The sequence below is a fragment of the Calonectris borealis genome, chromosome 22 (assembly GCF_964195595.1).
Source record: "Calonectris borealis chromosome 22, bCalBor7.hap1.2, whole genome shotgun sequence".
NCBI lineage: Eukaryota > Metazoa > Chordata > Aves > Procellariiformes > Procellariidae > Calonectris > Calonectris borealis.
This window is the reverse complement of record NC_134333.1, coordinates 3253204-3274602: the sequence shown is the minus strand read 5'-3', so window position 1 is coordinate 3274602 and position 21399 is coordinate 3253204. Positions and strand designations below refer to the sequence as shown.

The window sequence follows — 21399 nt, the reverse complement described above, 5'->3', positions numbered from 1 at the left end:
TCCCACCCCTGTCCTGCGGATCCCCTCCCCAGGGGGCCAGGCTGGAGCACCCATGGAAAGAGAGGGCAGGGGAAGGATTCGGACAGTCTCTGGAGGGGCAGTGTGGAGGGCCACTGCGGAGTGGGCAATCTTACCCAAAATGGTGGTACTCGTCAAGACGGTGACACTTTGTCAGGGCTCAGTAGGTGTCCCGTCCTGTGGCTGCAAAGGTCGTAGGGGGAGCTCTGGGTTCCTGCTGTGCAGGAGGAGCACGGAGAAGGGAGTGTCCCTGCTCTGCTGAGGAGCCCCAACAGCCTGGTCCCTGCTGAGTCCTGTGCACATGAGTTTTAGGGTGTGACCTGGGGGTCTTGAGCCTGCACTTCTGCCCCAGAGCTTCAGCGCCAAGCGTATGCTGGATCTCATCTGCCCAGAGCCCTGGAGGTGCTTTGCTGCTTGCGGGGTCTGGGAGGGCTTTGACATGAAGAGTCAGCTGGAGAAGAGTCAGCACGAGGGAGTAAGTGGAGGAGTAGGGTGTTGGGCCAGAGCGGAGGGAGCAGGGTGAGGAGCACGTCTGCCTAGGGGTGCCCTGTCCAAGCGGAGCTGGGCTGAGGGGCTCCCATGCTGGAGCAGCACAGCAGCACCAAGGGACCTTGGCCCCCTGGGAGGACAACCTGCCATGCCCAGGGCCAGCTCTGCAGTCCCAGCATAAACACTGCAGTCCTTCCTCCGAGGAAGGTCGGGGTGGCCCTACAGCAACACGTCACCTTTTGCCCACCAGAGGTTTTCCTGCCAAGCGAGCGCTCTGTTATTGCACCCCGCAGGGTGAGAGACACCCGGGAGTGCACCAACAGCTTCAACTTCTTCCGCTCCTCCACCCCCGCCTCTCGCCTTCACTGCTGTCATGGACCGAGGGAGTGACTAGGAGGGCCTAGGACTGGCTGCAGTCACAGAGGCAGAGACAGGGAAGGTGTGGGCAGAGCTGCCCTGCAGGCAGAGAGAAGCTGGAGAGAGGCGAGACAGAGCGGGCCTGGCCATGTGGACTGCCCTGTGCGTGGGGTTATTGCCCGTGCTAGGTAAGTGAAAGGAAGGGGTGATGTCCCCCAGGATCTGAGCATGCGCCTGTGCTCTGCACGGCTCTGTGGCGCTGTGCTGACTGCTTGCAGCCTGACCTGCCCGTGGCTCGAGCTCCTCACCCATCCCTGTGAAGCCCAATGGCAACAGCCCTCCTCCTCTTCTAGCCATGATTTAGGCACTTCTGTCCAGCCTGCCTCCTCTGCTTCAAGTGGGCAAATCAGACCAAGCTCCCTGACTGGCAGGGAAAAGGAGGGAGGGAAACGTGGTGTCTCCTTCCTCATGAGCCCTGATTCCTGGTACCAGCTGGATTCCTCCGCCCATCTTTGTCAGCTGGGTTCAAAGAGGAGGATTTAGTCTTCCCGCTGGTCCAGTGCCATGGCAATGCCTCCACCAGCATTGCCCTGACTTTTGCTGAATCTTGGAGTGGTCATGGCTTGTTCTCACTCTGCAGCAGTCACTGGCCAGGTGGCCTTGGAGCAACACGTCAGGGAACTGGCCGTGCGAGAGGGCGATGGAGTCACCTTCCAGTGCAGCATGAGTGGAGGCAGTATGAGCAGCTACTACATGTTCTGGTACCGGCAGGGGCCGAGTGGTGCTCTGGACTGGATTTACAAGGAGGGTGACAGCTATGGAGAAGGTTTCCAGGATCGCTTTAAGGGAACAGTGGAGGGCTCCCAGAACAGATTCACACTGCAGATCCAGGCAGCAAAGCAAGGGGATGAAGCAGTGTATTACTGTGGTGCCAGGCTCACCCTGGAGCAGCTCTGCAGCAGAGTGCACCAAAAAGCGACTGACAGAGAATACAGACTTTTCAGCATTTCTTTCTAGCAGCTGCTAACCAGAGGTTGGTGTGACGCAAGGGCGGGTGCAAGAAACAGACCTTTGGCGTGCTTGCAGTAAAAGGCAGTGGAGGGAAGTGTGGTTGAAGGGCTGATACCCTTTATGATCCAAGAGGATCTCTTCTGGGAACGTCATACGCTGTGTGGTGAAGTGCAGGTTATTGCACTTTGCCTGGCCTCCTGTCCACCATGGCCCAGTGTTTCCTCCGTGGCTTGGCTGTAGAGCTATGGGATCATGGCGATGTGGTTGGGTAGCTTAGAGAAGTACTGTAGTGGATGGAGCCAGGGTGCTTAGGAAAGACAGGCTGGGAAAGTGAGGAGGGGGAGTTGCCCTGTCTGCGAGAGAGCAGCTGGAAGCTCTGCTTTGGGACGTATGATGAGCCCCCTGATAGCGTACGGGTCAGGAGTGGCGGGTAGATCAACATTGTGGTGTGAGGCTACTACACATCACCTCTTCAGGACCAAGAATTAGATGAGGCCTTCTTCAGACAACTGGAAGAAGTCCCATGTTCACTGGCCCTGTTCCTCATGGGGGACGTGAAGCAATATTGGCTGGTGGGACAGCACAGCAGGGCACCAGCAACTGAGCAGTTTTCTGGAGCGCACTGATGAAAACTTCATCAGAGGAAGAACTGGTGGTGGATGTGAAGGTGAGGGGCAGCCTTGGCTGCAGTGATGAGGCAGTGTTTGAGCTCAGGATCCAGAGAGGAGGGAGCAATGCAAAAAGCATGACCACAGCCCTGGACTTCAGGAGGGCAGAATCTGGGCTCTTCGGGGACCTGCCTAGAAGAACCCCATGGGCGATGGTCCTGGACAGAGGAGGGGTCTGGGGGAGCTGCTTGATTTTCAGAGATCACCTCCTTCAGGCTCACGAATGGTTCCTCCTGAGGAAGCAGAAAGTCAAGCAAAGGTGATCTGGGAGGATCCTCTCTGACTCATTCCTTGCAGGCAATACTGGCTTTCAGGAATCCCGGGTCTCTGAGGCCATTCGGAGTGTCCAGAGCCAGGAAGACTTATGTCCGTGGAGGAGGATAATGTCAAGGCATAGTTAAAGAACCGGGAGAGACACAACTCTATGGGAACTGATAGGGTGCACCCATGAGTGCTGAGAGGGCTTGCTGATGTCATTGGAGGCCACTCCCAATAATCTTTGACATGTCACGGTGATTGGGAGAGGTTTCTGTGGCCTGAAAGAAATAAAGAAGATAGTTCTGGAAACCATTTCCAAACATATGAAGGACAAGAAGGTGATAGGGAACAGCCAGCATGGGTTTGTGAAATGGAAATCCTGCTTAACCAACTTGAAAGCCTTCTACAATAGGACAATGGTCTTGGTGGATGAGGAGGGAGTAGATGTTGTGTGTTCTGAATTTAGCTACGCTTTCCTCACTGTTACGCTTAGCAATGTTGTAGACAAAGCTATTTACAATGACTAGATAAGTGCTGAGTGACATGGACTGTGCAAAGGTACATCTTGCTTGCTCCAGCCTTTCCCCCTGGACTCTGGGACCTGGGATTCCTGAAGGACGGTTTTGCTTGTAAAGACTGAGGCAAATAAGGCATTCAGTACCTCAGCCCTTCTCCATGTCCTGTGTCACCAGGTTCCCATCCCATTCAGCAGTGGGCCCGCATTTTCCCTAGCCTTGTTTATCCCTGCAGGCTCCTGGCATTTTTACCTGATCCTTGCTCATTGGGATGGGCTGCTCTTGAGCTCAGCATTGGTGAGTCTGTGAACTACTGCGTCCGGTTCTGGGTTCCCCAGCACAGGAAAGACATGGACATGCCAGAGCAAATGCAATGAAGGGCCATGAAGACGAGGAAGGGAGCATGTGACATACAAGGAGAGCCTGAGAGAACGGGGCTTGTGTAGCGTAGGGAAGAAAATGCTATGGGGGGATTTGTCAATGTGTGTAAATACCTGATGCAGGTTGCAAAGGAGATGGAGCCAGTGTTTTTTCAATGTTATCCTGTGACAGGACATGTGGCAAGAAACACAAAATGCAATTCCGTATAAATGTAACAAGATGGTTTTTTTACTATTGAGGTGACAATTGAAAACTGAACTGGAGAACACTGTGGGCAGCCTACTGCAGTCGTTTGAACCGAGATGGCAGCTAAGCCCCACACAGGCGCTCACTTACTCCCTCCACAGTGGGACAGGAGACAGAATCGGAAGGGTGAAGTGAGAAAATGTGTGTGTTGGGATAAAGAGAGTTTAATAAGCAAAGGAAAAGCTGCACGTGCAAGCCAAGCAAAATAAGGAATTCATTCCCTACTTCCCATCGGCAGGCGGATGTTTAGCCATTTCGAGGAAAGCAGGGATTCATCACACATAAGGGTTAGTTCAGACTAACATTCCTCCTTCCTCCTTATTTCCCTCAGCTTCGCACACCATCATGCATATGGAATATCCCTTTGGCCAGTTGCGGTCAGCTGTACAGCTGGTGGGCAACATGAGAAACAGAGAAGGCCCTGAGGCTGTGTAAGCACTGTTCAGCAACAGCTAAAACATGGGTGTGTTATCAACACGGCATTGGTCACAAAACGTCGCAACGTTGCCCATACAGGCTGCTATGAAGAAAGTTAACTCCATCCCTGCCAGACCCAGTACACCTACTCTAGTTGACCCTGCTTCGAGCAGGAGGGTTAAACCAGACCTTTTCCAGAGGTCCATTACAGCCTCAGCTCTTCTACCATCCTAGGAGCAAAAGTGGCTCCTCTTCTGCTCCCCTTTCTTACACCCTTTCTGGGGAGCCTGAAAGGACAGCAGCAGGCCCGATGGCCAGCCAGAGCTCATAAGAGACAGCTTTGGGGGCTGGAAGTGCTTTGGGAGTACTCTTGCGTCCTGATTGGGGGGGAAGACCTCTAGTCTTTCCTCCTTACCGCGTGTGCTGCCAACATGCTGCCACGTACCCCCTGCAATCCTCCAGCAGTGGCCTTTGGGTGTGATTGAATTCCCTCCACTCTGCCCAGGAACCCTGCCTCTAGCAGCAAGCTCTGGCCAGCTATAGGCCTCTCAGGCTCCGAGAAGCAGCCAGTCAACCGGTCAAATGGGGATGCATGTTCTTCCCCATCCTTCCGAAGCCAGGCTCTGAGTTTGTGTACGTGGTTGTACAACCCTGTCCCATGTGCATGCTCCTGGGTTTTCAATTTACAAAAGAACACCACTTCCTAAGTTCTAACAGGAGACCCCTCACCATAAGTACAGCAGACGCCAGAAATACAGCAGACAGAACCATGCTGAACAGCTTTCCTGTGTGCTACTGTTTTACCCGCCCATATTAGTCTTGTATCACTTGCAGATTTCTCTCTTGAGTTCCAACTTTGAAACTTGTAGCTGACAGAGGACAGCGAGTTTTCCTCGACACTCCTGTAAAAAAGCTGTTTCTGGAAGTCATCAGGGGAGTGGAAAAGTCTGAGTTTCAGTTTTCCCCTTTGCCCTGCCACGTATCACCTGCAAGGACGTGAACGTGCCTGTGAGTCTTCCACAGAATCACAGGAAGGCTGAATTTGGGAGGCACCTCAGGAGGTCATCTGGTCCAAGCCCCCTGGTCAAGGCGGGCCACCTGGGGCCAGTTGCCCAGGACCATGTCCAGTCAGCTTTTGAGTATCTCCAAGCATGGAGACTCCACAACGTCTTTGGGCAACCTGTGCCGGTGCTTGGTCCTCCTGACAGTGAAAAAGTGTTTCCTGATGTTCAGATGGATCCCTCTGTGTTTGTGCGCATTGCCTCTTGACCTGTCACTGATCACCACTGAAAAGAGCTTGGCCCTGCCTTCCCTGCGCCCTCCCTTCATACGTTTCTATATGTTGATGAGATGCCCCCCGAGCCTTCTCTTCTCCAGGGTAAAGAAGTCCCAGCTCTGTCAGCTTTTCCTCATGTAAGAGGTGCTCCACTCCCATTAGCACCTTCTTGGCCTTCACTGGCCTCTCTCCTTTATGTCCAAGTCTCCTGTCCTGGAGAGCCAAGAAGAGGAGCCAGTACTCCAGGTGTGACCTCTCCAGTGCTGACCAGAGGGGAAGGATCACCTCCCTGACCTGCTGGCAATGCTTTGTCTAAGGCAGTCCAGGATTCCATTAACCTTCTTTGCTACCAGGGCAAATTTCTGGTCAAGCTGTTGTCCAGCAGAAGCCTTGGGTCCTTTTCTGAGCATGTGCTTTCCCTCTGAGCAGCCCCCAGCCTGCCGTGGGGCAGGGGGTTGTTCCTCCCCAGGTGCAGGACTTTGCTCTTCCCCGTGTTGAACTGCAGGAGGTTCCTGCCAGCCCACTTCTGCAGCCTGTCGCGGTCCCCCTGATGGCAGCAGAGCCCTCTGTGTGTCTTGTCCCCGCGGGCAGGGGATGGGAGTGAGGCCAGGGCGGGCTGGGGGTGCGGGGCACGGGGAGGGTCCTGCGAGGGGACGCTGCGGGCGACAGCCGGTCCCTGGGGCTGGGCCCGGGGCCGGGCTGGGGCTGGGGCCGGGGCCGGGGCCGCGGCCGGGGCCGGGGCCGGGGCCGGGGCCGCGGCCGGGACCGGGGCCGCGGCCGGGGCCGGGGCCGGGGCCGGGCTGGGGCTGGGGCCGCCCCAGCTGCGATCGGCAGGGCGACAGGGCGGGCAGCGCCGGAGCCGCGCTGGGAGCGCCGGGCCAGGAGCCTTCGTCTGCCGGGGCGCCGCGCTCCTCCGTTGCCTCCGGCCCGGCCCCGCGTCCCTCCCCGCGCCCCCCCTCTCCTCCCCCGCAGGGGCCGCGGCACCGGGGGGCCGGGCCGGGCCGGGCCGGGGCGGGGCGGGCGCGTCGGGGGCGGGCAGAGGCGTCGGCCCTGCCCCGGCGAGGGGCCGAGCCGGCGGGGCGGGCAGGAGCGGGCCCGAGCGCGGCTCCGCTCGGCTCCTCTGCGGCTCCCTGCGAGCCCTTCGGCCCCGGCCGCCCCGGCGCGGCAGGGCACGATGGCGCCCGGGCTGGGGCCGTGGCTCCTGGCCTTGTCCTTGGCCGCGGGGCCGGCAGGTGAGAGCCGGGCGGGGAGGGCAGCGAGGCCGGGGCTGGGCCCGGGCCCGGGGCTGGGGCTGCCCGCGGGCGGCCCTGCCCGGCCCGGGGCCCCGGGGCGCCGGGGCTGCGGCTGCTCCCGCGCCGGGCGCGCTGTCGCCGGGCGCTCGGCTTCCTTCGCGGGGCAGCGGGGAGCGGGGGGCGAGGGAGAGGGAGAGGGGGCGGGAGAGGGACGGGGGCGAGGGCGGCGGGGGCGGGAGGCCTTCGGGGCGCGGGCCGGGCCGGAGCGCCGGGAGCAGGCGCGGCTCAGCCCGCGGAGGGCAGGCGGGGCATTGGCCCGGGCGCGGGGCTTGGCCGGGAGAGAGGGGGGCGGCGGCGGTCGCTGTGCCGGGGCGGGGGGCGCCGGGGCGGCGGGGGAACGGCCTCGGGCCGCGGGCGCGCCCTGCCCGGCTGCCTGCGCTCTCCGTCCGCAGGGGTGTGGGCGCAGTGGAGCCTGGTGGCGGCCGGAGGAGGGCTGCGAGCGCCGGGGGACTCCGTGCTCCTCTCCTGCCGGGCGTCCGGCTACCGCTTTGAGCTTTTTTCCATTCGGTGGTACCGTCAGGCAGCCGGTGGCAGACTCGAGTGGGTGTCCTACATCAGCTCCGCGGGTTCTGCAAAGCGGTACGGGGCAGCCGTGGAGGGTCGAGCCACGGCGTCCCGGGACAATTCCCGGTCCGAGTCATCTCTGTCCCTGCGTGCCCTGCACCCCCGGGACTCTGCCCGCTACTTCTGCGCTGTTCGCACGGAGGCAGGAAATCCAGCTGAGCTTTAACACAAACCTGCTGGGCCCAGCACAGGGTGTGGAAGCTGTGGGGTGGGGGAGTACTTGGGGTAGGGTGTCAGGGCTGTCCCCAAGCAGTGAGGGGCCATCGCTGTCCACTGCCGGAGTTCCTGGCCTTTCCTGCACACTGCAGGAATTTTAATTTGTGGCCAATTAAAATAGAGTTGAATGGTGAGAATGAAAAGAAACCCCAACCCTAAAGAAACCTTCCTCCCTCTCTGCCCTCCTTCTTTCCAGGCTCAACTTCACTCCTTCATTCCCTTCCGCTCCCGGAGAAGCACAGGGTCCAATGTGAAATGGAGTTTGGTGTCTGTTCATAACATTTCATGTGCATTGCTCCAGCTGGATGTGCATAAATCTATGGGGTCCGGTGGGATTCATCCCAGGGTACTGAAAGAGCTGGCTGATGTTATCCCAGGATGTCTCTCCGTTCTTTTTCAGTGGTCTTGGGAGTCTGGAGGGGTGCCAGACGACTGGAAGCTGGCAAATATCCCAGTTTTCAAGAAGGGAAAGAAGGAAGACCCTGGTAATTACAGGCCTGTGAGTCTCACTTCAGTGCCTGGTAAAATTATGGAGAAGGTTATTCTGGGAGTTACTGACAAATACTTGAGAGACAACGCAGTCATTGGTCATAGCCAGCATGGGTTCTTGAGGGGAAAGTCCTGCTTAACTAACTTAATGTCCTGTTATGACAAGGCCACCCATCTCGTTGACCAAGGGAAGCTGGTAGATGTGGGGTTTTGTTGAATGTTAGCAAAGCTTTTGATGCTGTCTCTCAGAGGGTGCTTCTGGACAAAATGCCTAGCACACAGCTAGGCAAGTCCATAATACGTTGGGTGAACCACTGGGTGACGGGTTGGGCTCAAAGAGTTGTAGTCAGTGGGGTTCCAGCAGGCTGGCGGGCAGTCACCAGCGGGGTTCCCCCAGGCTCAATTTTAGAGCCAGTGCTCTTTAATGTTTTTATAAATGATCTGGATGCAGGACTCGAATGTACATTAAGTAAGTTTGCTGTCGATACTAAACTAGGAGGAGCTGTGGACTCCCTCAAGGGCAGAGAGGCCTTACAGAGAGATCTGGATAGACTGGAGAGCTGGGCAGTCACCAACCCTATGAAATGTAACAAGAGCAAGTGCCGGATTCTCCACCTGGGATGTGGTAATCCTGGTTATACGCACAAATTGGGGAACGAGAGGCTGGAGAGCAGCCGCGCGGAAAGAGATGTGGGGGTTTGGGTTGATGGCAAGTTGAATATGAGTCAAGAGTGTGCCCTGGCAGCCAAAAGAGCCAACTGTGTCCTGGGGTGCATCAAACACAGCATAGCTCGCCGGTCGAGGGAGGTGATTGTCCCACTCTGCGGTGCACTGGTGCGGCCCCACCTCGAGTACTGTGTGCAGTTTTGGGCACCTCAATAGAAGAAGGACATCAAACTATTAGAGTGTGTCCAGAGGAGGATGACCGAGATGGTGAAAGGCCTCGAGGGCAAGATTATGAGGAGCGGCTGAGGTCACTGGGCTTGTTCAGCTTGGAGAAGAGAAGGCTGAGGGGTGACCTCATCGCAGTCTACAGCTTCCTCAAGGGGGGCAGCAGAGGGGGAGGTGCTGATCTCCTCTTTCTGGTGACCAGCAATAGGACACGAGGAAATGGAATGAAGCTGCGTCGGGGGAAGTTTGGATTGGACATTAGGAAAAGGTTCTTCCCTGAGAGGGTGGTCGGTCACTGGAACAGGCTTCCAAGGGAAGTGGCCAGGGCACCAAGGCTGTCAAAGTTCCAGGAGCATCTGGACGGTGCTTTTAGTCATAGGGTTCAGTTTTAGGTAGTCCTGCAAGGAGCAGGGAGTTGGACTCAATGATCATAGAATCATAGAATCATAGAATCATACAGGTTGGAAAAGACCTCTAAGATCATCGTGTCCAACCGTCAACCCAACACCACCATGCCCACTACACCATGTCCCTAAGGGCCTCATCTACACGTCTTTTAAATACCTCCAGGGATGGTGACTCCACCACTTCCCTGGGCAGCCTGTTCCAAGGCCTGACCACTCTTTCAGTAAAGAAATTTTTCCTAATGTTCAATCTAAACCTCCCTTGGCGCAACTTGAGGCCATTTCCTCTCGTCCTATCGCTAGTTACTTGGGAGAAGAGACCAACACCCACCTCGCTACACCCTCCTTTCAGGTAGTTGTAGAGCGCGATGAGGTCTCCCCTCAGCCTCCTCTTCTCCAGGCTAAACAACCCCAGTTCCCTCAGCCGCTCCTCATAAGACTTGTGCTCCAGGCCCTTCACCAGCTTCGTTGCTCTCCTCTGGACGCGCTCCAGCACCTCCATGTCCTTCTTGTAGTGAGGGGCCCAAAACTGAACACAGTATTCAAGGTGCGGCCTCACCAGTGCCGAGTACAGGGGCACGATCACCTCCCTATTCCTGCTGGCCACACTATTTCTGATACAGGCCAGGATGCCGTTGGCCTTCTTGGCCACCTGAGCACACTGCCGGCTCATGTTCAGCCGGCTGTCAACCAGTACCCCCAGGTCCTTTTCCTCTGGGCAGCTTTCCAGCCACTCTTCCCCAAGCCTGTAGCGTTGCCTGGGGTTGTTGTGGCCGAAGTGCAGGACCCGGCACTTGGCCTTGTTGAACCTCATACAGTTGGCCTCGGCCCATGGATCCAGCCTGTCCAGGTCCCTCTGCAGAGCCTTCCTACCCTCCAGCAGATCAACACTCCCGCCCAACTTGGTGTCATCTGCAAACTTACTGAGGGAGCACTCGATCCCCTCGTCCAGATCATCGATAAAGATATTGAACAGGACCGGCCCCAGTACTGAGCCCTGGGGAACACCGCTCGTGACCGGCCGCCAACTGGATTTAACTCCGTTCACCACAACTCTCTGGGCTCGGCCGTCCAGCCAGTTTTTTACCCAGCGAAGAGTGTACCTGTCTAGGCCGTGAGCCGCCAGCTTCTCTAGGAGAATGCTGTGGGAGACAGTGTCAAAGGCCTTACTGAAGTCCAAGTAGACCACATCCACTGCCTTTCCCTCATCCACTAGGCGGGTCACCTGGTCATAGAAGGAGATCAGGTTGGTCAAGCAGGACCTGCCTTCCATGAACCCGTGCTGGCTGGGCCTGATCCCCTGGTTGTCCCGGACATGGCTCGTGAGCACCCTCAAAACGAACCGCTCCATGATCTTCCCCGGCACCGAGGTCAGGCTGACCGGCCTGTAGTTCCCTGGATCCTCCTTCCGGCCCTTCTTGTAGATGGGAGTCACATTGGCGAGCCTCCAGTCGTCCGGGACCTCCCCAGTTAACCAGGACTGCTGGTAAATGATGGAGAGCGGCTCGGCAAGCTCCTCCGCCAGCTCCCTCAGAACCCTCGGGTGGATCCCATCTGGCCCCATAGACTTGTGAACATCCAGGTGGCATAGCAGGTCATGAACTTCATCCTCTTGAATTATGGGGGGTTTATCCTGCTCGTCGTCCCTGTCTTCCAGCTCAGGGGGCTGAGTACCCTGAGGATAACCATTCTGACTACTAAAGACTGAGGCAAAGAAGGCGTTGAGTACCTCAGCCTTTTCCTCATCCTTGGTGGCAACGTTCCCCCCCGCATCCAATAGAGGATGGAGATTCTCCTTGGCTCTCCTTTTGTCATTAACATACTTATAAAAGCATTTTTTGTTGTCTCTCATGACAGTGGCCAGGTTGAGTTCTAGCTGGGCTTTTGCCTTTCTAATTTCCTCTCTGCACGACCTAACGCGATCCCTGTACTCTTCCTGAGTTGCCTGACCCTTCCTCCACAAGTGATAAACTCTCCTTTTTTCCCTGAGTCCCAGCCAGAGCTCCCCGTTCAGCCAGGCCGGTCGCCTTCCCCGCCCGTTCTTCTTGCGGCACATGGGGACAGCCCGCTCCTGCGCCTTTAAGACTTCCTTCTTGAAGAACGTCCAGCCTTCCTGGACCCCTTTGCCCTTCAGGACCGTCTCCCAAGGGATCCTCTCGACCAGTGTCCTGAGCAGGCCAAAGTCCGCCCGCCGGAAGTCCATGGTAGCGGTTTTGCTGGCCCCCCTCTTTACTTCACCAAGTATCGAAAATTCTACCATTTCATGGTCACTAAGCCCAAGCCGGCCTCCGACCACCACATCTCCCACCAGCCCTTCTCTGTTCGTGAACAGCAGGTCAAGCGAGGCATCTCCCCTGGTGGGCTCGCTTACCAGCTGCGTCAGGAAGTTATCCTCCACACACTCCAGGAACCTCCTCGACTGTTTCCTCTCTGCCGTGTGGTATTTCCAGCAGACATCCGGAAAGTTGAAGTCCCCCACAAGAACAAGGGCTAGCGACTGGGAGACTTCTGCCAGCCTCTGGTAGAATATTTCGTCTGCCTCCTCTTCCTGGCCAGGTGGTCTATAACAGACCCCCAGCAGGATATCTGCCTTGTTGGCCTTCCCCCTCATCCTTACCCACAAGCACTCGACCTCGTCATCACTATCATTGAGCTCTAGACAGTCGAAGCATTCCCTAACATACAGGGCTACTCCACCGCCTCTCCTTCCTCGCCTGTTCCTTCTGAAAAGCTTATAGCCGTCCATTGCAGCACTCCAATCGTGCGACTCATCCCACCACGTTTCCGTGATGGCGACTAAGTCATAGCTACCCCGCTGCACAATGGCTTCCAGCTCCTCCTGTTTGCCGCCCATGCTGCGTGCATTGGTATAGATGCACTTGAGCTGGGCTGCCGATTTCTCCCCCGACAATGGCGTGCGGACCCTAGGCTCTTCTCTAGAGAGCCTGGTTTTATCCCCGTCCCCCTTCGAATCTAGTTTAAAGCCCTCTCGATGAGCCCGGCCAACTCACACGCGAGAATCCTTTTCCCCCTGCGAGACAGCTGAACTCCGTCCGTCGCCAGCAGGCCCGGTGCCATGTAAACCTCCCCGTGGTCAAAGAAGCCAAAATTCTGTTGATGGCACCAGCCCCTGAGCCACGTGTTGATCCGATGAGTTTTCCTGTTCCTTTCGGTGTTCCGCCCCGCCACTAAAGGGATCGAGGAAAAAACTACCTGTGCTCCCGATCCTCCTACCAGTCGCCCCAGCGCCCTGAAGTCCCTTTTGATCCCTTCGGGACTTCTCCCTGCAACCTCCTCACTGCCAGCCTGTATAACCAGTAGTGGGTAGTAATCGGAGGCCTGCACGAGACTGGGGAGCTTCCTAGTGATGTCCTTCACCCGGGCCCCAGGGAGGCAGCAGACTTCCCTGTGGGATGGGTCCGGCCGACAAATTGGGCCCTCGGTCCCCCTCAGAAGGGAATCACCAATGACAATTACCCTCCTTTTTTTCTTAGCGGAGGCAGTCGTAATTTGTGGGGCTGGCTGCCTCTCCTCGGGCAACCCCCTGGATGGGCCTTCATCTGCGTCCTCGTTCGATCCTTATGGGTCCCTTCCAACTTGGGACATTGTATGATTCTATGATTCCATGGTTGTATGGTCCTATTAATGGTACTATTCTCTCAATATGTAATGGTTCTGTTGTGGTCCCACGAGGTCACTGTGTGTAATATGTGTGAAGTCCCACTATCTCTAGATGAACGTTACTCTGCGGTTCATGGACAGCTGGTAGACTGCAAGAGTAGTTTTCCCATTTCGTGGGATGTTACTGCATCCGGTGGGGCTTTTAAGGGACATGTCTTCTGAAGTGCGGAAGACAAAAGAGGCTCAGGGTGTGCATGGGATATCCGTGGCAGTTTACGCAAAGACACCCATATAGCCGCGGTCCATTCCCAACATTCTTCAATGTCGACGGTATAAGTAGATGTAGAGGGGTCTACCCGTGGAATAATTAATGCATGCGCTCACAGTCTTCTTGCCAGTGTCACCCGGAGGACAATTGCTCACTGTACTGTGTGTCCATGGAGGCTTATCAGTCCCTTGGACTCCCGGTGTTGCAGCTGTGTTGGCGGAAAGCCTTGGCCTAGCAGGGCTGTTTTTTTCCAAATGCTGGAGGTACGGGGCAGTTGTGACTTTGACAACTTGGCCCTTCTTGTTTCATAGCAGACAGTTGCCTCCTTTGATGTAAGGAGGCTGCGCACTATTATTTGGGCCACGTGGCTACTACCGATCACCTGATCAAGAAGAAGAAGTAGACAAGGTGTTCTGGGTTGAGCTTGGTTGGCCACCAGGTGCCCGACAAGCCGCTCTATCAGTCCCCCACCTCAGCTGAACAGGGGGAAGCAATACAATGAAAGTATGACAATGCATGAAAGTATAAACAATACAATGAAAGGGGCACAGGTCCTGCTAGAAAGCCTTCTCCAGCGTGGGCTCGTCTCTCCACGGGACCGCAGTTACTGTCAGGAGCCTGCTCCAGCGTGAGCTCTCCACGGGGTGACAGCTTGCTTGAGGTCACGTCCACCTGCTCTGGCGTGGGGTCCTCCACAGGCTGCAGGGTGGATATCTGCTCCACCGTAGAACTTCATGGGCTGCAGGGGGACAACCTGTATCACCATGGTCTTCACCACCGGCTGCAGGGGAATCTCTGCTGCGGCACCTGGAGCACCTTCTCCCCCTCCTTCCTCGCTGACAACGGGTCTTGGTCGATGAGGAGAGAGTGGATGTTGTGTATTCTGAATGTAGTTACACTTTTAGCAGTGACTACCCTGGAAATGTTGGAGACAAAGCTACTTATTATGGACTAGATAAGTGCTCAGTGACATGGACTGTGCAAAGGTACATCTTGCTTGCTCCAGCCTTTCCCCCTGGACTCTGGCACCTGGGCTTCCTGAAAGACGGTCTTGCTAGTAAAGACTGAGGCGAATAAGGCATTCAGTACCTCAGCCCTTCTCCATGTCCTGTGTCACCAGGTCCCCTATCCCATTCAGCAGTGGGCCCGCATTTTCCCTAGCCTTGCTTATCCCTGCAGGCTCCTGGCATTTTTACCTGACTCCTTACTTGTTGGGATGGACTCCTCTTGAGCTCAGCACTGGTGAGACTGTGGACTACTGCATCCAGAGGAGAAAATCCTGTGGGTAGATTTGTCAGTGTGTGTAAATACCTGAGGCTGTGTAGTCTCCATTCTTGGAGATATTCAAAACTGAAGAGGACAAGGTTGTGGGCAGCCTACCGTCCCTAAGCCCGGTAGGCGGCTGAGCCCCACACAGCTGCTTGCTTAGTCACCCGCAGTGGGGTGGGAGAGAGAATCAGAAGGGTAAAAGTGAGAAAACTTGTGTGTTGAGATAAAGAGAGTGTAAGAAGTAAAGCAAAAGCTGCGTGCACAAACCAAGCAACATAAGGAATTCATTCCTGACTTCCCATTGGCAGGCGGATGTTTAGGCATTTTTAGGAAAGCCGGCCTTCATCACGCATAACGGTTACTTGGGAAAGACAAAAGTCATGACTCCGAATATCCCTCTTTCCTCCTTCTTTCCCCTAGGTTTATTGCTTCACGTGACTTCATGCCTGGCTGCATCTTCTTTGCCCTCTCTTTTCAAGTGTTTCTGTACATTTATGAGATCCATCACCAGTTTTCATTTCTCCAGCGTAAACAGTCCCAGCTCCCACAGCCTTTTTTACAGGAGAGATGCTCCAGCCCCTTCGTCATCTTCATGGTCCTTTGCTGGACTCTCCCAAGTACGTCCAAGTCTCTCTTGTACTGGGGAGGCCAGAACTGGACACAGTACTACAGGTGAAGGTTTACCAGTGTCGGACAGAGGAGAAGGACCACCTTCCTCAACCTGCTGGGAAAACTCCTGGTGCCGCCCAGGATACCATTAGCTGCGTTGGCCACTCTGGTGTGTTAACCTTGGGGGGCTGCCAGATGCCCACCAAGCTGCTCTCTCACTCCCCTTCCACACTGGAGCGGGGGGAGAAAAGAAGATTAAAAATTCATGAGTCAAACTAAAGGCAGGTAGATGGCTTACAAATCACAGGAAAAGAGACTTGGGGGAAATTAATGCATTGCCGATCCAAAATAGAGTAGGGTAATGAGAAACAACAACAGAAGTAAGAAATCGTCCCGCATTCCTCCTTCTTCCCTTGCTGAACTTCACTCCTTCATTCCCAACTTTTCCCCCTCCTCCCCGCCCCAAGCAGCGCAGGGAGATGGGGAAGGGGGGAAGTGGTCAGTTCATAACACTTTGTCCCTGCCACTCCTTTCTCCTCACGCCTATCCCCTGCTCTGGTCTGGGGTCCCTCCAACACTATACAGTCCTTCGTGAACTGCTCCAGTGTGGGGCCTCTCCCCAGAGTACGGTCCTTCAGGAACAGACTGCTCCAGCATGGGCCTCCCAATGGGTCGCAGTTCCTGCCTGAAAACCCGCTCCCGCTTGGGCTCTCTATGTGCACCAGCTTCCTTCAGGGCACATCTGACTGCTGCAACATGGGGTCCTCCACGGGCTGCAGTGTGGATATCTGCCCTGACGTAGGCTTCCATGGGCTGCAGGGGGACAACCTGTTTCACCATGGTCTTTTCCAGGGGCTGCAGGTGAATCTCTGCTCTGGCGCCTGGAGCACGTCCTTCCCCTCCTTCTTCACTGACCTTGGTGTCTGCAGGGGTTTTTATCTCACTGTTTTTCTTACTTTTCTCTCTCGCACATGCTTGTGGTGGTGCATCTTCCCCCCCATCCCCCTGGGCCGCTTGTTGATTTCAGAAATCCCCTGAAACCTCGGCCTTGGTGTACGGAGTCTGGTGGTTGAGCGCTCCTTGACCATATCGGAAACTCTGCATGGCTGAGGCTGGGAACGCACTCCCAGTGCCTGTCCCAGGCGCCATCTTATCTGAGTTGTAGCTCAGTTGTAACAACACCAAAACCTTCAGAATTTTAGTCACTACCGCCTTGGCCTGTGGCCAGGATGGAAATTTACAGGTGACTGAAGTCAATCATCTGTGCACCTATAAATGGTGGTCCTAAGTGAGACCCTTTGAGCTCTCCTGGACCGCAGTGGGTTGTGCCCAAAACTCCCTCTGAGTGAAACGCTCCTCAGAGTTTGCAAACTCTCGATTTGTGATATTTGGAGGACCGTCGCCGGTTGGCACAGGACCTGGGCTGCAATACTCCTCGAGGCTCAACGCTTTGTCCGTTGAGAAATGCCAAGACACTTTACGTGAGTATTTCGCTGAACTCGAGGGGGATTTTTAACAGATATATCTTTGTATATTTATCCATCTTTGCATCCGTGTGTGTGTGTATTGATGAAAGTACCTGCTAGCAAATACAGTCTGCTAAAATCTTATGATCTAGCTTAAGATTGTAAATGAACCTTAGACTGCTGCTGAACATATAATCTTTAGACATACACTGTTGCCCAAGTCTGGGACTAGGGCTAGGCCCAGCCGGGTCTACTCTGAACCTCGTGACTCAACAGGAGGGCCTCCTTACCCTTTTTGTATCAGACATAAGCCGTTGCCCAAGTCTGAGACTACGATTAGATCCAGCCGGATCTTCTCTGAACCTCGTGACTCAATGGGAGGGTCTCCCTTACCCTTTTCGTTCTCGGCCTCTGTATAAATCATCCCAACTCAGTTCTAACACAATACCCTGGCTTCGGCTGGGATAGAGGTAATTTTCTTGCTAGTAGCTGGCATAGTGCTGGGGTTTGGATTTAGTATGAGAAGACTGTTGATAACACGCTCATGTTGTAGTTGTTGCTAAGTAGTGTTTTCATTAGCCAAGGACTTCTCAGTTTCCCATGCTCTTTTCCTTTGTACGCTTCATCCGTGTAGTAAGTGATAGAGTGAACCTTGCCATTGAACTCTGCTAAGTCGCGCTTGTATAAATTTCTATTAAAATCACTTTCTGCTAATACCGTCAACAGTGATTCTTTGAGCGGCCTCCAAACCACTCATTCGCGACAACGCTGTGCAGCATTTTTTACCTTTTTTGTCAGTATTTTACCACAGAGGCGTCACCAGCTTAGCCGATTGGCTCAGCTTTGGCCAGCGGTGGGTCCTTGTTGAGCTGGCTGGAATCAGCTGTGTCCGACTCGGGGGCAGCCCTGGTCTCCTCCAGGTTTAGTTTAAACCAGGACATGGTTTAGTGGGCATGGTGGTGTTGGGTTGACGGTTGGACACGATGATCTTAGAGGTCTTTTCCAACCTTAATGATTCTATAATTTTATGATTCCATGATTTCCAATTCCTCTACCTCCTCTCCCTGAGTGGCCTGTGGGAATGGGGAATGGGGTCAGTTCATAACACTTCATCTCTACTCTTCCTTCCTCCCTCCCTTGGTCTGCAGTCCTTCACAAATGGCTCCAGGGTGGTTCCTTCTCAAGGGCTGCAGTCCTTCAGGATAAACCTCCTCCAGCGTGGGCTCTCCACAGACCCCAGTTTCCGTCAGGGCATACTGACGTGCTCTGCCGTGGGATCCTGCCCAGGCTGCAGGGAAATACCTGCTCTGCCCTGGTCTCTTCCACAGGCTGCAGGGGAATTTGTGCTCTGTGGCACCTGGAGCACCTCCTCCCCCTGCTTCTTCACTGGCCTTGGTGTCTGCAGGGTTGTTTCTCACATTTCTTTCCTTGCTTCTCACACTGCCGGGCACTGTTTTGAGCTCTCTTAAATATGTTCACACATGGGCGCCATCATCTTCGTTCATGGGCTCAACTTGGAGCCGGTGAGTGCTGGGGCAGCGCAGGACTATTCCCAGGGAGAGAGGGGCTGTCACTGCGCCCCGCTGGTGGTCCTGGCCTTTCTGCAAGAGCTCCTTTCCCGGCACTGCCAGTTTCCACCTCCTGAGTCCCACATGCACTATTTCATTCTGTGGAGATGCTTCAGTGTCTTTCTGTCACCCAACCAGCGTGGCCGCTCTGCCTGCCTGCAGCCCCTCTCTGCCTTCCCTTGGTCCCCTTCGACCCTGGGGCCCGAAAAAAGCTTGGCCTTTGGCAACAGCGTTGCCTGCTTCCATTGACCCCCTTGTGAGCCACCTTGCACCAGTGAGAGCAGAGTGGTGGGTGAACAGCCCTGCTTTTGTTTCAGGTGCATTTCAGGGTGATGAGATCCGAGCGATGAGGTCTGCGGTGTGGTGGCGAGCAGGGAATACCGGCACCTTGCGATGCACTTACAGCTCCAACGCCTCCTATATTTACGTGGCCTGGTACCGTCAGCGTCCCGGTGGACCCCTGCAGTACTTGCTGCAGAGCAAGGGCCAGGGAGGCCCCTACAGCCACACAGCCCCTTCTGCCCGCCAGAGGTTTTCCTGCCAGGCTGCCAAGAGCTCTGGGACCCTGATCATCCCGGGGCTGGAGCTGGGGGACAGTGCGCCCTATGACTGCACCCTGCAGGGACCACAGTGAGAGACACGCAGCGCGTGCCCCAACAGCATCAGCTTCCTCCCCTCCTGCTCGCTCCTCCTGCGTGTTCACGGGGGTCACAGCCCATCTCAGGGGCGAGTCAGTGAGTGGCTGTGCCTGGGGTCAGAGAGAGGGGGAGTCTCCTCATGGCTGGGTGCTGTCAGTGGTCCAGAGATGTGGGAAACCTGAGCAGAGCGGATGTACGGGCAGAGAGGAGGTGGGGAGAGGTGAGCAGGAGCTGCTCCGGCCATGTGTAACACCCTGAGCGTGGTGTCATTGCCCATCCTTGCTAATTGGACAGGGTCAGAGGAGGAGTTGGAGGTTCCCACAGAGGAACTTAGCACATCCTTTCATGCATCCTGTAACTTGAGGCGATGGGCGATGGGCGTTGGGGCAATTGGCACATGGGCATAAAGATTGCATAAATTGAGGTGATGATTCCACTTTCTTTCCTCACTTCTCACACTGCTGCACCCTGTTTTGACTCCTCCCACGTATGTTGTGCCTTAGGCACCGTGAGCTTTGCTGGTGGGCTTAGCCTTGTCCTGTGGCGGGTCTGCTGCCAAGCTGGCTGGAGCATGAGGCTGTATCAGGCATGAGACAGTCCCTGGCCTCATCATAGAGGCCATCCCTGCAGCACCCTGCTACCAAAACGTTGCAGTGGACACCCAGTACATGGGTGTCACAGCCCATCTCTGTGCCGAGACGGTGACCTGGCTGTGCTTGGGGAACAGAGCTGGGACTGGGGTCATGGTTGGGTGGTGTCACAGGTCCAGAGATGTGTGAAACCAGAGCAGAGCAGGTGTGTGAGCGGAGAGGAGCTGGGGAGAGGTGAGCAGGAGCCAGTCTGGCCATGTGGGACCACGTGTGCACGAGGTCATTGCCCGTCCCATCTAAGTGGACAGGGGTGGTGGAGGAATATGAGGGTGCTACAAAGGAGAACTCAGCATGCTCTTGCGGCCCTGTTTTCCCAGAATGGTTGAGGTTGGAAGGGCCCTCCGGAGGTCACCTGGTGCAATGGCCCTGCTCAAGCGGGGCCACCTGGAGCCAGTTGCCCAGGGCCATGTCCAGACAGCTTTTGAATATCTGCAGGCTTGGAGACTTCCCTAGCTGCCTGGGCAACCTGCGCCAGTGCTCACTCACCCTCACACTGAAAAAGTGTTTTCTGATGTTCAGCGGCACCTGGTCTTCTTTACACCTTCCCTTCAGGTATTTCTGTACCTTAATGAGATCCCCCCATGAGCCTTCGTTTCTCCAGGGTAAACTGTCCCAGCTCTCACAGCCTTTTTTATCAGCAAGATGCTCCAGTCCCTTTGTCATCTTGATGGCCCTGTGCCAGATTCTCCCAAGTACGTCAGCCTGAGCTATCACTCCCTGTTCATCCTTGTCTCCCGGGGTTGCAGGTGCCCTTTCTCAGGTGCAGACAGAGGCCCCTGGCCCCACGGCAGGGAAGGTCTCAGTCTCTCACGCTTACCTGCCACATCTGTGGTGTACCCATCAGCGACAGCAGCTACGCTTGGGACTGGATCCGTCAGACTCCTGGCAGAGAGCTGCAGCATATAGTGTAGCAGTATCCTTTCACGGGACTCCAGCACATTGCTTCATCCTTCCAGACCCGAGTCACCAGCTCTGCGGACCCCTCCAGGACCCAGCTGTCCCTGGAAGTGCTCTCGCCGTCAGCTGCAGGCACAGCCACCTATTTCTGCAGCACCAGAGAGCTGGAAAAGGGCACAGTGCTTGAAACACAGGCAGGGCCAGGGCAGAACGGGAAGGAGGGGGTTTAAATCCCGCCAGGTCTTTTGTGGTTGGCTGCAAGAAGGCTTCTCAGGAATCGTCTGGGCTGGCTTTCCCCGGAAACGGGCACAGAGGTGCTGCAGCAGCAGCAGCAGAGTCTCCCACAGGCACACACAAACCATGAACATGTTGTTAACCTTCGTCCATATTTCCCAGTCTCTCTCACAGGCAGAAGGCGACAGAGAACGCAGTTTGCTTAAGAAGCAGCTCAACGAGCATTGATGAACTAAAATTTGAACATGGAAATCCAGAGTTGAACTGAGTTTTGAAACCTCATGTTGTTCAGGGAGCCCCCGAGTAGTGCGAGAGCAGGAGCTGAGCTGCAGAGTGTCTTTTCCCCCGGACATGATGAAGAGTCTCTTTGCTCTGTGGTTAGCGTTGGCTCCATGTGCATGTATGCCCATGTGTGCACACCGAGGGCCAGCATGGATTTCAGTTGGGGCCCCTAAGAGGGAAGGATACGGAGGGTGCCCTGGGCCAGAATAACACTCCAGCCCTCCATGGGTTTGGGGGCCATAGGGAACCCGGCATGTCCTACCACGTAGGAGCCAGGTAGCCCCAAGTGGCCCTGGGGCACCCCGCACCACCCTGGCCCTGCATGCCCCTGCTTCTTTTCCCAACCTCCAGTTTCACTGGGTTCCTCTACCCTCTGCAAGTCCCTTTCCCACCCCTGTCCTGCAG

At 55.7% G+C, this 21399-nt stretch overlaps 2 gene segments (V, D, J or C); both read left to right on the top strand.

Annotated features, from left to right (window-relative positions):
- The first annotated feature begins 442 nt into the window (after positions 1-442).
- LOC142091621 (T cell receptor delta variable 2-like) lies at positions 443-1889 on the top strand. The segment is given in 2 exon segments: positions 443-1052; positions 1505-1889. Coding segments are annotated over 2 exon segments (417 nt in total).
- Positions 1890-6787: 4898 nt separating this feature from the next.
- LOC142091761 (Ig heavy chain V region C3-like) lies at positions 6788-7658 on the top strand. The segment is given in 2 exon segments: positions 6788-6868; positions 7321-7658. Coding segments are annotated over 2 exon segments (396 nt in total).
- Positions 7659-21399: the final 13741 nt, after the last annotated feature.